Source organism: Hypanus sabinus, chromosome 18, assembly GCF_030144855.1.
Source record: "Hypanus sabinus isolate sHypSab1 chromosome 18, sHypSab1.hap1, whole genome shotgun sequence".
Classification (NCBI taxonomy): domain Eukaryota; kingdom Metazoa; phylum Chordata; class Chondrichthyes; order Myliobatiformes; family Dasyatidae; genus Hypanus; species Hypanus sabinus.
Window position 1 is genome coordinate 51,333,342 of NC_082723.1, and position 17,846 is coordinate 51,351,187.

The 17,846-nt window shown below is 40.4% G+C and overlaps 1 protein-coding gene across 3 annotated transcripts in view; it reads right to left on the reverse strand.

Annotated features, from left to right (window-relative positions):
- Positions 1–17,846, reverse strand: part of abca2 (ATP-binding cassette, sub-family A (ABC1), member 2) — a 532,256-nt gene that overhangs the window by 135,302 nt on the left and 379,108 nt on the right. For all 3 annotated transcript variants that reach the window (XM_059994306.1, XM_059994305.1, XM_059994307.1), the window contains 8 exons: positions 17,378–17,568; positions 14,845–14,995; positions 12,366–12,570; positions 8,739–8,903; positions 6,772–6,952; positions 5,889–6,101; positions 4,780–4,976; positions 2,818–3,000 (listed from right to left, as the gene is read on the reverse strand). In XM_059994306.1, the coding sequence (XP_059850289.1) occupies positions 2,818–3,000; positions 4,780–4,976; positions 5,889–6,101; positions 6,772–6,952; positions 8,739–8,903; positions 12,366–12,570; positions 14,845–14,995; positions 17,378–17,568 (1,486 nt within the window). The remainder of the gene's footprint in view (positions 1–2,817; positions 3,001–4,779; positions 4,977–5,888; positions 6,102–6,771; positions 6,953–8,738; positions 8,904–12,365; positions 12,571–14,844; positions 14,996–17,377; positions 17,569–17,846) is intronic.

Genomic DNA, 17,846 nt, shown 5'->3' on the forward strand with positions numbered 1-17,846 from the left:
CATGACTGCACCTGAGCAATCACAATGTCAGGTTTACCAATGACACGACAGAGAGCTCAACGCCTGGTGCCAGGCATGTAACCTCTTATAGACAATAGGTGCAGAAGTAGACCATTCGGCCCTTTGAGCCTGCACCGCCATTCTGAGATCATGGCTGATCATCTACTATCAATACCCGGTTCTTGCCTTGTCCCCATATCCCTTGATTCCCCTATCCATAAGATACCTATCTTGCTCCTTCTTGAAAGCATCCAGAGAATTGGCCTCCACTACCTTCCGAGGCAGTGCATTCCAGACCCCCACAACTCTCTGGGAGAAGAAGTTTTTCCTTAACTCTGTCCTAAATGATTTGCCCCTTATTCTCAAACCATGCCCTCTGGTACTGGACTCTCCCAGCACCTGGAACATATTTCCTGCCTCTATCTTCTTCAATGTCAACAAGACAAAGGAGATGGTTATTGATTCAGGAGAAGTTGCACCACTCACAGCTCCTTTTACGTCAGCAACACAGCAGTGGAAACCGCGAGCAGTTTCAAACTCCTGAGAATACATGTCTTGCACAATCTCTGAGTTCCCAGAAGACATTGTACACAATCAGGAAAGCTCACCAACACCTCTACTTTCTGTGGAGGCTGTAGCGAGTTGGACTATGCACATCTATACTGTTGTATTTCCATAGATGCACAGTACAGAGCATCCTAACATACTGCACTTCTGCATGGTTGGAAAACTGCACTGTGGTGGATAGGAAGGCTCTACAACAGGTAGCCAAAACTGCTCAACACATCATTGGCACCAACCTACCAGACATCAAGGACATCTGTATTGTAAGGTGCCAGAAGAGGGCCAGGACCATCATGAAGGATCCCACACAACTGTTCACGGATTGTTTATCCCACTCCCATTAGGAAGGAAGCTACATTGCACCCATACCATCGTGGCAGAAGAGGAGATCATGGTCCGACATGTCTGAATGGGAATGGGATAGGAATTAATATGGTTGGCCACCAGGAGAGCCTGCTTTCAGCAGATGGAACGTAAGTGTTCGACAAAGAAGTCCCCTAATTTAGGCAGAGTTTCCAATGTAGAGCCCGCATTGGGAACACCTGATGTACTGCACTTGATTCATAGGTGAAGTGTTGCCTCATCTGGAAGGATCATTTGGGGTTCCAATTGGAGGTGAGGGACAAGAACAATGACCAGCAGTAGCAGTTCTGCCACTTGCAGGTATAAGTGTCAGGAGGGAGGTTTTTGAGGAGGGATGAATGGACAAGGGAATCACAGAGCTGCGATTCCTGCAGAAAGCAGGAAATGGGGGGTGGGGTGGGGTTAAGAGGTAAAGATGTGTTAGGGTCCCATTGAGGATGGCAGAAGTTGTGGAGAATGATATGTTGAATGCGGAGGCACATGGGTATTACAAGAAGACAAGAAAAACTCTATCCCTGTTAAGGTAGCAGGAAGGTAGGGTCAGCATGCATGTACGGGAAATGGAGATGTGGGTGAGGGCAGCATCAGTGGTGAAGGAAAGGAAACCCCAGTTTTTGGAGGAGGACTCTGGGAAAGGAAAGCTTTATCCTGGGAACAGATGTGTGCAGACAAAGGAACAGAATGGCATTTTTCCAGAAGACAGGGTGGGAAGTGGTATAGTTAGGATCTCCGAGGAAATCGGTACATTCATAAAATATATCAGTAGACCACTTGTCTCCAGGGATAGAGAAAGAGAAATCATGAAAGGAGAGGGAGGCGTCAGAAATGAACCAAATTAATTTAAGGGTAGGACAGAAGTTGGAGGCAAAGTTGATGAAATTGACAAGCTCATTGCAGGTTCATGATGCAAAGCCAATGCAGCCATCAACACCAAACAACCTTGAATCTAGAGGATAAAATCCCTCTTGATAATAACCTGAGTGAATTAGTTGCACTCAACAGTTATGTCCTCTTGCTCTCAACTCCTGGCATCTCCAGTTCAACATCAAACATTAGCTATTTCTGCAGGATTCACTTAAAGGTCCACTCAATAACTTAATTTATCACTATTAAAACAGAGAGACTTTAATCTGATGCCACCTTGATAATCTTTGAATACAAACCGCAAATCAAAATACTGTTGTCCATACATAAATTCCTGTCAAAACATAGATCTGTCATGCAAATTGACTTCTATCCAATTACACAAATTAAAATATGCACAGAATGGTTTTGAATAGCATAAAAATCTGTGGCAACAGTTAGGCAGAATTTTCAAAATAATAACAAATTGCAGATGTTAAAAATGTGAACTACTTCTAGATTTTTTTCTTGTTTTTATATCGAAGCATTCAGTGTTCCCATTTGGAGAATGTAGGGGAGATGGATCATGACTTTAGTCAGTGTTCAAAGCTGATACCACGTCATGCAGCCATTTTGGCGCACAATACCCCAGCCAACATTTGTTCTTGATCTCATCTTGTCAAAGCAGGAAGAAGCAAATACTTATAATTGCATTGTTGGATTTTGTTCAGAGTTTCAATGGTTAGAGGCAAAAATGCTTGGCATTGAAAACTTAATTTCTGCACTTCATAACTGCCTTGCATACTGAAAGTCATAGTGTTCTAGAGCTGTACAGTACGAAAACTAGCCGTCTGAGCCACCACATTCATGATGACCATCTACACTAATCCCAGTGACTAGCACTTCATTCACATCCTACTAAGTTCTAGCAATTCAGTGCACCAAAATACCAAGAATATAATTGCCACAGTGGCAGTAAGCAGCATTATTGCAGTGTCCTATCAGTGAAGAATCACCGCCAAGCACATGAAAAATTCAGCGACAAACCTGAGTTACTTTGTGATTCAGGTTGCTTCTTCACCACAGTCAGTTTGTAGCCATCTCCATAAGTACTTTTGAGAAACAGAGGTGACCCACAGCACTTTAACTTCCCGTGTGAAATTATTGCAATGCGATCGCCAAGGAGGTCAGCTTCGTCCATGTAATGTGTGGACAGAAGGATTGTCCGGCCTGCAAACATTAAAAAATTGGAATCATCTTTACTGATGGATGCTGTTAACAGAGAAACTTCTGAAAATCAACTTGTAACTTTGAAAGATTGTAGTCATCTTAAATACGACATGCATTTAGATTGTGCCTTTAATGCAATTAAACATGCACAGTATCATTAAATGAGATTTGATTCTGAGCCAGCGGGCCAAATGTTTGGTATAAAGCCTGAATTTTAAGGAACATCTTAAATGGAAGAGGTATATTCTCCTAATGGGGCATTATCTTCTTCACCAATATTAAAGCAAAAAAAAAATGCTGAAAACATTTCACATTCCATCATCTGGCTTGTTTTAAATTTTCAAAATTATCTTAACACTTCAGGTTATCAAATACTGCTCATATAGTGATCCATTACTTTAATCACTCTGCTTCTTCCATTTTTTCTCAATTTCAATTAAAACATGGAAAATAGTTAACATTTTTTAACTCCAGAAATTTACGACAGGTTGCATACTAATTTGAGTCTCAAGTGACTGCTGATACTGGAACCTGGAGCAACAGTTCTGTGGGAGCTCAGCAGGTCAGACAACATCTTTGGGAGGGTAATAGCCAGGCAAGCCTAGCTGAAAGATCTCAACCTGAAACAGGAGCCGTCTGTTTGCTTCCTTAGACGCTGCCTAATCCACTGAGTTTATCCAACACTTTGTGTGTGCTTCTGTTCAAAGCTGGTTGGTACAATGATCATCATGAGGGGTTGGTCCTTTAGTGAGCGCAGTTTTGATGAAGGGTCTTCAACTTGAAATGTTAACTCTTCTTCTCTTTCCATGGATGTGGTGAGACTGCTGAGTGTTATTGGTTTTATTCCCCCCCCCCCAGTTACCGACCTACATAGGTTTACAGTCCAGCAACGTTTTGATATTATTATTCTTACTTCAGACCATCCAATTACTTTATTTCTCCTTCATCCATCCTCCATGGTGGCAAAGCTAATTATTTATGAGTCTCCAATTCTACCATTGTGTCTTCCCAGTTTTCATCGTAGCAATAACGGCACCTACACCTTTAGTTAACTCTTTCCCCAGATCTAAAATTTCCTAATTTAATTTTTATTTCTACCTCTCTGATTTAAAACATTCCTTAAAATCTAGTCCTTTGACCAAGTATTTGGCTATCTGCCCTAATGTCGAGATCAGCCTCAAATCCCATTTAATTATACTCTGGATGCTTTACCTCATGAAACATATAATTTTAATACTGTTATCATTTGATTATGTTGGCATCCTGGCAGATATACCATTGAGCTACACTTTGCAATTTTCATAACATTATCTTAGACTACATGAAATTTGATGTTGCTACAACATTATGTTTCATTGCTGACCTAGTCATCCCTGTCACTCACTTATATGAGTGACCTTCTGTTTAAGAAATTCTGTGTGATTAGGGATAATTTGTTTCCACACTGGTTCTGCAGATTCTGAGGTGATTGATAAGGCCAGTGTGGGAATGGGTAACGTAGGAGGTGTCTTATGGGGTATATAGTTTATGAGGTAGCACGCTCTTTAAACCATTACTGCACAACTTCTCTATGCTTCTCATCCATGGGTTTTAATTCCTCATCCAAAACGCTCGCTCTCCAAAGGTCAGAGATTACTGACACAGAAACTGCCTTTTGAGCTCAATCACAGGAAGTATTACCTGGCAGCCTGAACCAGAGAATTAAAATTTTTCTCAAAACCTCCTTGATTCATGGATTGAACAGGTTAGCCCCTGTCAAATCAAAAAGCATTGACATACCTTGTTTGTATTTCAGAATTAGGTCCCAGATAGCTCGGCGAGCGTATGGATCTACTCCTGCCGTTGGTTCATCTAAAATAACGGCTTTGGATCCGCCAACAAATGCAATGGCAACAGACAACTTGCGCTTCATCCCCCCAGATAATGTCTGCACCAGAGAGTGCCGTTTATTAGACAACTCCAGGTCTTCAATCATTCTAAACAGAAAAAAAAGTAGGAACTACCAAAAATAGGATTCTGTAAGTCCAGAAAAGCACATACTGATTTTATTTGATAATTTTAAGAAATGGAAACGCAACAGCATAGATGCAAAAGGTGCAGTAGACATCGGAAATATGAAATAAAGGCAGACTATGACACTAGTGACTAATAGTTCAGACAGCAGCTGTAGAAAGAGGAAAAGGTTATAGTTTCAGACTTAATTACATTAGATTCAGCCACTCAATCCTGTGTGCCTAGCCTACCGTTCAGTTAGATCATGGCTGGGCTAACCTTGGGCTCAACACAACATTTTGCTCTCTGCTCAAACCATTTGACTTCCTTGTGCTCTGAAGTTTACGTCAGTTTTGGCCTTAACGCTACCTTTTGGCTAGAGAAGATTCACAAACCTTCAAGATGAGTTCCTTCTCTCATCTGTCTGAAATGGGCAAACGTGTCTTCTGCTACCTTTCCACAGGATTCTTTTGAGCTTCTCTCTCTAAATGCTACCTGATCTGTTGACCATCTCCAACATTTCCCACAAAAAGTAAAAGATAATGATAGATGGGTGAATTCGGCTGAGGCACAATGTAAGAGAGAAAGGAAAAAAAGTTTAAAGTTGCAGAGAAGGCTAGGAAAAAATGAATAGGACAAAGGGACTGATATGTTGAGCCAAGTATTGGAGTGGGTATTATGCCGTTAGTGTGTAACAAAGAAAAGTGATTCCTACATATTCTGTTTCTATTTCTGTTTTCCAGTACCTACAGTTCATTTTTTTAATTTTAATTTTCTTTTCCCTCCCCACACTTATAGCCCAATGGATCACAAGTTCAGATGTAGTAAATGTTGAAATGTTGAAAGCGGAACCCAACTGAGGTAATTGTAGATCCAAATGTAGTTTCGAGACTTACTTGTCCATTTCTTTCCGGATCTCATCCTCAGCCATTCCCTTCAAGCGTGAGTAAAACCAGAGGTGCTCTTCCACAGTCAACTTGTCAAAGAGTACGTTGTGCTGTGGGCACATGCCTAGGTTCTTCCGGATTTCATCCATTTCCGTTCTAATGTCATGCCCGTAGATTGTGGCCGAGCCAGCAGTGGGCGGGAACAGTCCTGTCAGAATGGACCTGGGAAATGGTAACACAAAGTTCAGACACAAGAGACAACACACCAAGTTGTTCAATATGACTACCTCAATTATGCTTGCCATACATGATCTACTTAGTACATTTGACTAGTTTAGTAGGCCCTTAGCCTATTGCCAATGAATCAGAAACTAAAAGCATATCCCATCTGCCAATGATATATCCATTGCAAAGTTCCTTAAAGTATATGGATTAAAAGCTATCGTTGCATAGCGGTTAGCGTGATGCTATTACAGCTCGGGGTGCTGGAATTTGGAGTTCAACTCCAGCACTGTCTGTGAGGAGTCTCTGAACGTCTTCTCCATGGAATACGTGGGTTTTCCCTGGGTGCTCTGGTTTCTTCCCATGGTCTAAAGATGCACCGGGTAGGTCACTTGGTCATTGTAAACTTTCCTATGATTAGGTCAGGGTTAACCGGTGTTGTCAGGGGTTGCTGAAAGGACCTACTCCACACTGCATTGGCAAATAAATAAATAAAATAAAATCTTAAGGCTTAAAATTGTCCAAACAACAATGTCTTTCTCTAATGTAATTTGGAGGAATTTGAAATGATACATAGTGGAGCAAGTTGAGCTCAGAATTTTTACAGCTGTGTTATTTCACTGCCCTTTTAAAATCAAACAGCAGAAGACCTTTCGAGCCTGAAACTTACATTGTAGTAGTTTTCCCAGCACCATTATGTCCCAGGAATGACACCACTTGATTCTCATGCAAATTCAGGCTCAGTTTGTTCAAAGCCAACTTCTTTCCTGTCTTGTAGACTTTGGTCAGCTTATCAATACACACCACCAAAGGCAAATGGCTTGGCTCCTCTTCTATCCCCCGAGTCTCCTCTGTGAGGAAATTAGACAATGTATTATCAATACGCATGTACAACGTGGAATTATACTCTTTCTCAGTTACCAACTGACGATCGGCATGCAATGAATTTCATGACTACATTCCAATTCACTGTCTCTTTTGAATGGCCCTAGGTCAACTAACATCACTTACCAAGACAACTAATACCAGACAAAAGAAAGAACAACAAAGATCTAAATAGTAGATTCAGTGAAACCTGAGCAGATTATAAACTCGTATTGAGCTTCAAGTAAAGGGCTACAGAATCATAGAGATTCACAGTATAGGAACAGGAGTCCATGCTGACCATCAACTACCCATTTCTACTTACCCTACATTAATCCCATTTTACTCAACCCACATTCTCTTCGACTTCTCTCAGACTCCATCACTCTTGACACAACCAGGGATAATTTACAGTGGTCAATCAACTTGCCAAACAACATGTCTGAAATTTCAGAGCATACGGAGGACACTTACACCAGAGCGTGCAAATTCCATGCAGATAGCACATATTTCAGGATAGAACTTGGTCTTTGGTGGCGTGAGATACTTTTATACTTTCAATAAGGCAATTAACTCACAATTCTTCTACTCTATTACTCCTTCCAAGGTTTACTTTTATATCTGCTATTCTTATACCATCATATATATAAATCCGCTCCCCTGATCCACTCCCTACCTACTTGGATCATCTATCTATCACAACTCCCAACTTCTCATTTCTCCAATAAATGCTGTCCCAGCTTCCCTGATAATCCTTTCTCTACCTGTCAATTCTTCATTGGATCCTCTTATCTATGTCACCTCTCCTTCCCCCAGGATGCTCCCACTACAAGCACCCCTGGATCCTTTCCCTGCAACTTATCCCAGAAATTCAATTCCCAATATTTTCTCTATTCCCTGTGAACATTGTGGTAATTTCATTTCAATTGTGTTGACGTTTCTCGCTCAGCACCTCTTTCTATTTGACCACACACACCCTTGTCCAAGTTGGATTTACGTTTAAATGTATGTAACATTCCCAGATTCAGAGACTCACTCAAATAGAAATCTTCTCCCAATACCTATCCTGCATAATCCATTCAGAATTCCAGAGACCTCCAGTAGATCACCTCCATTATGTTTTTCTTTCCCATATAATATTTCAATCTGCCAAACTTCTTTGCTTTTTTCTATTCCTAGAAAACACTTGGGATTTCTTTCAAACCAAATTCATCTGAAACTCAGTCCTGCAGATTCCTCAAATACCAATTACTCCAACTATAATAAGCCACATGAATTAAAATCATGTTCAAAGGATCAAAGGTTCATTTCTTTATTATTAAAGTATGCATGCAGAATATAACTCTTGAGATTTGTCTTCTCCAGCTAGTCATGAAATACAGAAGAAAGCGTAGCCATTGAAAGACATCAACCCCAATCCGCAACAAAAGAAAAGGACACAAAGATGCAAACATACAAACCCTCAAACCCCTCCCATGCGCAAAAACTAACAGATTGTCCACCCAGCAAAAAGCAGCTAGAACATCAAACCCCAAATCCCCAACTGCATCCTTCAGTGAAAAATCTAACATATTGCCCACACAGAGAAACAGCATCAAGCACAACAAAACCCAAACCCCCAGTGCACCAATCGGCAACAAGTAAGAATGGGTGAGAACACAAGGGAAAAAAAAACAGAACTGAAAGAGGCCAGTTTGAACTGCAGTCCAAACCACATAAATAAATCCACATTCCAACAGTGAACATTTTGGGAAATAGAGGTGAATGTGTTACCCAGTCGTCTGCTTTCCATTGCACAGGCCTGGTCATCCTCCATGATACTGAGCCTACTACTTCTGGCCCAAGGCCAAGACCATTCCCACGTTTCAATCCGTCCATACCCCAACCAATAGGATTTCTGGAATGGAAAGTACCATGGCCTGGGGAGTCCGTACATCCCTGGGTGTAAAAGGAGAGAACAGAGTAATAAATTACGACCTTGTGATGCCCTGTAGCATTCCACAGAACAGGAACTGCAATTGCTTCTTTTGCAGCTAGTACATAAACAACAGGAATTCACAAGATTAATGTTGTCTAGATTTCTTGTAGAATCCTGTAGTTTCTTTACAACCTTATAAGCAGTCAGGGCGATTTCAGTTAAGTCCAGATGTAATACACTCAAGTATCAGCACAGAAAATGTGTTCAAACCAGTGGCGGGGCTGGCACTTATAATGACTTAACCCACAAGCAGATATGGCCCTGCTAAGAGAAAAGGGCAAAAATAATTTCCTTCACACAACTTTCAAAGATATTAAGTGAATATCAATAATGAATTCATCTAATGTTTTGTAACAGCCATTGCAAGTCACTATTCTGTAACTCCAAAAAAAATGTCAGGATGCGAACAAATTCCCTGGTGCACAATACACTAGCTAATTGTATCATATTGACACTGTGATAACAAGCTGAAAGTAATAAAACTCAACAGCTGCAGAGTATATCACTGAAAATAATGACAGACATCCATGAATGATCCCCAGGCGAGGATCAGATCAGCAAGTCCAGGCAACTAATATAAACTATTTTAAAACAGTGGTAGAAAGTTCACTGATGTGTAGGGTAGCAGGTTAATTGGCTGCTGCAAAATATAACCATATACACTTTCCCTTGTGCATAGCTGAATGACAGAACTTTGGTGGAGTTGACACGAACATTTGAAGAGAGGCTATAGGGAAAAATCAGTGGGGAAATAAGACTATGATGTGAGCTGGTATTAACTTAATAGGCCAAATGGCCTCATTTTGTGTCATTAGGAAACATGGAAAATCTGCTGTTATGCTGAATTAATGAAAGACACTGCATATTAGATCTCCCAATTGGCTTTGGCTGAAAACAGGTAGGAATACAGCTGTGTGTAGTCTGTTCTTGGGCAATAAATGCTGGCTTGGCCTGTGATCCCTCCTCTCTAAAAAATGAATAATTAAGTAAATAATAAACTTGAGAATGGACACCTTGGCTGGCATTCTGGTGCTCCTCTTAAAAATAGATGCAATCCTTAAAAAAAAAATTAAACCAAAAGCTCATTACTTGATTCCGATGAAGTCAAGGCTTCTGAGGCTCTGTTCTCACGAACAGCTGGCCCAACCTAGTTTTTTGGCTGATAATGATCACACATTTGCCAAAAAGACAATCTGGACCCAGCCAGCTCAATGGACTCCCCAGTCACGGTGCCCATCTGCCCAGATTTATCTTTAGTAGCTGCAGAGTGCCAGATGAGGTGGCCCTCTGCCACAAAATGCAGCAGGAGTCTTGAAGGTGATGGCCTTTAGTGACACCACCCTCCCAAAGAACCACCTGCCAGCTGTCCTATTCTCAGAGACACATGAATAGACTTTAATAATTGATGTTTTTCAAAAGTTTAATTGAAAATACTTTTAACATGCCAACAGATAATTAATGGCATTACTGTGAAATAGCTTAATTACTTAACAGCAGAGTCAGCAACTTCACTGAAATGATTGAGGATAATACTCATATGACAGCTGACCTTAATACCAACCACACAGATTCAATCCCATATCCAGTACTGTCTATGTGGAGTTTGCACGTTCTTCCTCAGATATCCTGGGTTTTCCTGAATGTTCCGATTTCCTGCCATGACCCAAAGACCTGTGGGCTGGTAGGTTAATTGCCCCTATTGTGCCAGTGAATGATAGAATCGAGAAGCTGTTGATGGTAATGTGTGAGCAAATGGCTTTCAGGTTAAGTTCATCTCTGAGTTGGCAGAGATTTGATGGAATGAAATGGATTCTTTCTGTGCTATAAGAAATATAATATAAAAAATATGGCTGCTTGTGAGTTCACAATCCATAAAATGACTGATGCAATTTCTATATTGTAAAAGTGATAAGACTGCAAATGTTAGCATACAGTCAGAACAGAGGCAAGCAAGTTTCAGAAAATTCAGCTTTTTGGTATTTATAGGAATGAACCTCAGATGCTTCAGATTGTCAGTCTAGACCTGTCTACCACCACTGAGAAGGCCCAATGAACCTTTTAAAACTTAATTTAGATCCAAGGACTAACCTTAAGAAATAGCAACATCATCAATAGCTTCTGCTCAGGAAAACGTCATGAAGGACACCTACACTGTTAACATAAGCATTGCATTAACAGATAGACGCTAGTTAAAATAAAATGCTTCAGGAGCTCTCTAAAGGAGAAAAGAGAGGTAAAATAACTTTGCTGATATAATCCAGATCTGAATGCATGCAGAACAGTGGAAAAATTAAATATCAGGGATATGCAAGGTGGTGGAATTGGAGGAGGTTACAGTGACTGGGAGTGATATGATGTGAAAGCAAAAATGAGAACTTTGAAGTTGAGGCACGGTGCGGCCTGGAGCCAATCTATGTCACTGACTAATTGCCAGTTAAACTGAAAGCAGAAGCAATTTAGATTAGCGCAGATATATTTATTTATTGAGATATAGTGAGGGATAGGCCCCTCTGGCCTGACAAGGTGCACCATCTGGCAATTCACTGATTTAACCCTAGCCTAATCATGGGACAATGTACAATAACCAATTAACCTACCAACCAGTATGTCTTTGGACAGTGGGAGGAATCAGGAGCACCCGGAGGAAACCCACGACTCCTTACAGGCAGCAGCAGGAATTGAACGCCGCTTGCCTGCATTGTAAAGTGTTGCGCTAACCACTACGCTATTGTGCCACCCGGTATTTATGTTGGGTGGAAGACAGAAGGCAAGTCTGAAGAAATCGGAATAGGGATAACAAATGAGCAAACTTAACACTATGATTGCCTATCCATTCCTCCACTGAATCCTCACTTCCTCGGTCAACTTGTTCATTTTCTCTAAGGTTCAATGCCCTCTTCTGAATATTTGTGCTTCAGTACCTGACAAGGATCTATCAGACCAAACCCCTCTTTATTTTGCATTGTAATCCTCGAGGAACTAGATCCTGACAGAGACAATATTCATTCAATAAGAAGTACTATCGCATAGAAAAATCAGGAAATCAATCTTATTTAGTCTCCGGTAGGACATTTTCCAGTCGTTCCTAGGTTCTGGGGCTTGTTATGAAAAATTATCTAGGCAGCTGGGTCCAGAAAAGCAAATGGAAGAAATGAACCCAGAAAGCAGTGACAGGGTCACTGGACACAAGTACAACAAGGCAAAAAGGAAAACAAAGTCAATGCTACTGATGCAGAGATTTACACCTTAAAAAAAAGTCTATACCTACAGGAGTTAAATAGTTCATATCAAATGCAGTTATGCACAAAGAATGCTTCCAGTATATTATGGAGAAACACAAGCTTGTCACAATTCATGCATCTGAGCTGTAAAGGAGTAATATGCAGCAAATGGAAAGAATTAAGTGACAGAGGCAGTCCAACCTGGATGAACAGCTTCGATGTACCATGTCAGCACTCCATAGACAGTGGCGTCAACAATCAACATGACCATGGAGAGGAGCAGGTTGAAGTCATCTCCTTCTACTGGGGACTGATTGAAGGTATGCCATTGAATTCCAACTCCTGCCACCTCATAGAGAGCAAAATACTTCGAACCAAGCCCAAATGCAGTTGTGGACATGAGCGACTGAAAGTAAGAATGTAACTTTAATATTCAATACTTCTTTAGGATGTTGAATTACACCTGTGTGGATATCTACATATAAAATATTCCTACACACACACACACACACACACACACACAACCACCTATGATTGATCTAAGAATGATCCTGTATATCTTCAGCAAATGATAAAAAGTTATTTCTAAGCGAGCATGCTAGATGCTTCTCTGATGGTTTGGAAAAAGGCTAGTTTTATGCTGTAGGATCCAAATGGATTTCTGTGCTTTAAAGTTAGTCTGTACTTAAATGTTAAGTGCCCCGATCTGGATCCAATTTTATAAGGAATCTTATCCCGTGTTGCATTTAGCTTTGTGCTAGCCAGAGAAACATGGTTATTCATTTTTAGCATCTGTAAAGTAGGATTGGACTTCTGGACAATGGCTTTTTTATTCTTTGCCAGGGAGGGGTTGGGATTTTATTTGTATGAATAAAAAAATGGCTATGATATGTAAAAGGGTGGACCTTTACACAAGACGCCTTCCTCTCCTAGGCTCTCTTTACAGCTCTTGCATTTTAGGAACATCATAATAATGCTTGGATATATCTCTGTACAAGGAGAAGCAGGTTTCAGTACATTAAGGAGCATGACAAGTTTGTCGCAATTCATGCAGCTGAGTAGCAAGAATCTAAAATGCAGTGAATGGAAAATGAAGGGATCATTAAATCTGAATTTAGCTTAGAGCACATTATAAGATTTAATGCTGATGTATCAATCAGAAGCAATTTTTAATAACTTCATTACAGTATGATTTGAAGGCCTGCCTCGGGTGATTGATTAGTTGGAAGATTATGTTCAACCAGTATTTTCATGTCATTGGCACATCGTACACAGCTTCTCTCTTTTCCCCAACCAATGTGTGACTCTTCCCCTCTGAATAAATGCTCATATGAATCTTCTAGTTTCAACAATTCCCTTGGAAAACTGTATTTGATTCTGTTTATAAACATGAGAAGCAACACACACAAAGTGCTGGTGGAACTGAGCAGGTCAGGCAGCATCTATGGAGTTGAATAAACAGTCAACATTTCGGGCCAAGAACCTACTTAAGGATTCTGCTATTAGCAATTTATAACATAGAAACAAAAACCACATAATATGCTTCAAAATGCTATATAACATATCTGGTCTCACTCAGTCAGCGATATTTCCTTTGTTGTACCTGTTCACCAGCCATCCCAACAATCCCCTCCATCCCCATTTTTTTTCAATTGTAAACTAAATTATTTTCTTTCTTTCCCAGTTTTGATAAGTGGTTTTGGATCTGAAACATCAATTATGTTTCACTTTCACTGCCCAACCTGCTGAATATTTCCAACATTTTCTACTTTTATTTTTTTATTCAATTCTGTTTTTGTGTACAATAGAGAAATGCTGGAAATATACATACTCTGCGATTATTCAAGGAGGAACATACAAATATTGAACTCAGTTAATGTGGGTATATCTGTCTCACTTGGGCCAATGTGGATGTCAGACATCTCCAAGAGAAAGATAAAACTGGACACAGTCACCTTATTTACACACACATCACTCAGGAGCCAGCCACTTTTCCGAATCGCTAGCTGTTCATATACAATCTGGAGTGCTGGCTAGGATTAAGATTAACAAGGGTGAGACTTAGTAGGAAGCCTGTATTTCTGTTCGGGGCAGTAGACACCCGAACAATTTCTCAGATAACACATTCAATGTAAGCATTTCTATTAAGCACTGAATATTACCAAATAGTCAGAAAAGCCTATTTTCCAAGCCATCATTTTAGTTCAAGTTAACTCAGTGTTGAATTATGTAGCCTTTCACTTCTGTCTATGTCAATTACTGGGAAGGTTGAAAATCCTCAAGATGGACTGATATAGCTAGAGGAAAGGGAACTCGTATCTCAGTAGGCCGAGTCCATTAGCCACAAGTCTGAGTCAATTAGTTTGAGGACACAGGTTTGAATCATGTCTGGGTCAATTAGCCACGTATTTGAGGATACATCCCTCAGTCTTCAACTCTTATGAGCAGTAACAAATTTCACAGGACAGTTATTACTCAGCTTCCAACTTCTGAAATACAGTGCATAAACAAGTGGCTTCTGTAATTATCACTCCTAGAGTACATTAATGGACACAGGCCACTTACCTACCTCAATTTTGTTTGGGTAAAAACATGAGCTTCTAATTTAGGTTCCACTTTCACTCATTAAATCATTCAGCACAACATTCTGATAGATAATATATTATTTTTAATATCATACCGCAATGCACTTCTCAAATGCCGTTATCCTGTCATGAGCTACCTCCTCACGGATAGCGACATACATGTATGGAACATAGCTGAGAAAATATATGATCCCACCACAAGCTGAGGCCAGCTTTGCCTTGGAGTAGACCACAGAGATCAGGAAACTGCAAAAGTTCAAGGAAGAAGTTAGTGGAATAGAAGTAATAAGACCATCCTTCTACCTGTTATAGACAAAATTGGTCCAATTTATTCCTAGTGCTACTCAAAGAATATTCAACATATATTGTCCCACCTGACACTAATAAATGATGTGGAGTGACCCTTCACTAATTTTATGGGTTTTGGTCTTTTTTTGTAGCATAAACTGAAATCAGCCAGATTTAGGAGGAAGAGATTGAAGAACAATGGTTTGCATTGCTTTATTCTGGTGTGCTATGCTTCAATGAATTAGTCCAACTGCTTCAGCAGGACGGAAATAACCAGGAATAGAATTTGAATGGCAGGGAAATGAAAATAAAAGTCACATTGAGTAGAGGCTACACCTCATTTATTCAGCATTGACATCAAGGAGCCATACACTGCATGTCAAACACTGAACTTCAGTAGAGAATTAAGCAACAAAGGTGATCACATTTTAACAACCTGCAAAGAGCTAAATGAACAGCCAACTTTGCCTTAAATGGACGTCCTTCAATCCTGAAGTCGTGCCCTCGTCCTAGAATCCCCTACCATGGGAAATAACTTTGCCATATCTAATCTGTTCAGGCCTCTTAATAGTCTGAATGTTTCTATCAGATCCCCACCCCCCATTCTCCTGAACTCCAGGGAATACAGCCCAAGAGCTGCAGTCATTCCTCATACAGTAACCCTTTTATTCCTGGTATCATTCTTGTGAACCTTCTCCGAACCCTCTCCAACGTCAATATATCCTTTCTAAAATAAGGAGCCCAAAGCTGCACATAATGATCCAAGTGTGGTCTCACAAGTGCCTTATAGAGCCTCAACATCACATCCCTGCTCTTACATTCTATACATTCACCTTCTTCACAACCGACTCTACCTGGAGGCTAACCTTTAGGGTATCTTGCACAAGGACCCAAGTCCCTTTGCATCTCTGCATTTTGAATTCTCTCCCCATCTAAATAATAGTCTGCCTGTTTATTTCTTCCACCAATGTGCATGACCATACACTTCACTCTTCTGAATCACCAGAATAGCAGCTAGAACAGAACTAATGAAAGAATGCCCAACTAGGGCATTCAACAGCAGAGTCACAGGTCTATACTGAGAACAACAAGTGATACAATCAGCTTGTGATAGATGACAGCTAATTTCCATATGGAGATTTCCCAGCTCAACACAGTAGAAACATAAAGAGTGGGATGGTAACAGGAAGGAAAGGAGTTCAGCTGGCAATACAGATTCAGGATTGGACTGTGGGAATGGGGAACATTGATGCAGATGGTGGAGCAGCTGCTTCATAACTCCAGGGACCTCGATTCAATCCTGGCCGCTAGTACCATCTGTGTGAGGTTTGCATGTTCTCCCTGTGACCATGTGGGTTCTCTCTAGGCATTCTTTCCTCCCAGACCCAAAGGTTTGCAAGGTGGTAGGTTACTTGGCCACTTTATAAGTTGTGCCTAGTGTGTAGGTGAGTGGTAGAGTCTGGGAGAAACCTATGGAGACGTGGAGAGAATAAAATGCTTAGCATAAATACAGATTTGATGGTCTGAATAGCCTGTTTCTGGGGCCCTTATTAATTGAAACTAAGCTCTTCCTCATGAGGTCTATTATGAAGGAAAAAGATCATCCATATGGTTCATTTCATCACCTACTCAAATAACCACCAACTTTTCCAATAATTTGCCATTACTAATGTTGACATACTCTTTACAGCCTAAAATATTCCTGTCTATCAAATCCAGAATACTGTTTAATTACCTTATAATCTGCAGAATACAGGAGGTGGTGGGGAAATTAGTAAGGAATTTCAAAATAGTGGAATGATTTTATAGGGTACATTGATAGACGACTTTCTCTGTTAAAGGAGATCAAGATGGCATAGTCTCAGACCAATCAGGGGGTGAAATTAGTGTGCATATTTTCTGATGAGAGGTGATAGAAATTTGGAACACTCATTAGGTTGGAGGTATCAAGACCAAAAATATATATTTTTTTGTCATATCAAAGGACATGGTGCAAGAATTGTGGAATTGAAAGTAGAGCTGACCCAAAAGTTGAAGAGCCTGCTGGTGCTACAGCTGGCATAGGGAAACGATGAATAATTCAATTAATACCATTAGCTGGAGCAATAATATATTGCTAACATTAAGATGAATGCAGTGTGCCATGAAGTCATCTACCACTTTGCAAATTTATAAAATTCTGTGCCACATTAGGCATTTAGAATGGATTAATCATCAACCTTGGAAGGCTGCGGAAAGATGGGGGAGTATCATTAGTGCCAAAGCAATGATTGAGATGCATGGCAGTCCTTGAATCTGAAAAGTCTTTAATTCTACTTAATATACAGCAATTTAACTCACCAGAACATGATAGTAGCAATGGCATAGATTGTAAGAAACAGCCATATAATGAAGGGATCACTGTGCATTAGAACTTTGCCGTACTTCAGAATACCCGTCAGTGCAGTCACCGAAATCGAGAGCTGTACAAAGCCTGTGATGAACCAGGCCACCCAGTGGACTGCATTGTTCAACCCCATCATTTTCATGACCTGGAAGAGGTGAAAGGCAATTGGAAGGCAGGTTATTTACCTTGATCCCTGCATGGCATTAACTGATAATCTGATTAATGGCATTTGCTTCCATTAAATAGATACAGCATTGTAGAGTATGAACTTTTAATGCTCACATTTAGATAATCTGTATAGGTGCAGACAGGATAGAGTAGACGTTCGCAACCTGGGGTCCATTATATTTGGTCAATGGCATAAAAAAAGGTTGGGAACCCCTGGGATAGAGGGAATGAAGGCTTAAATTTTCAGAAGCTGTT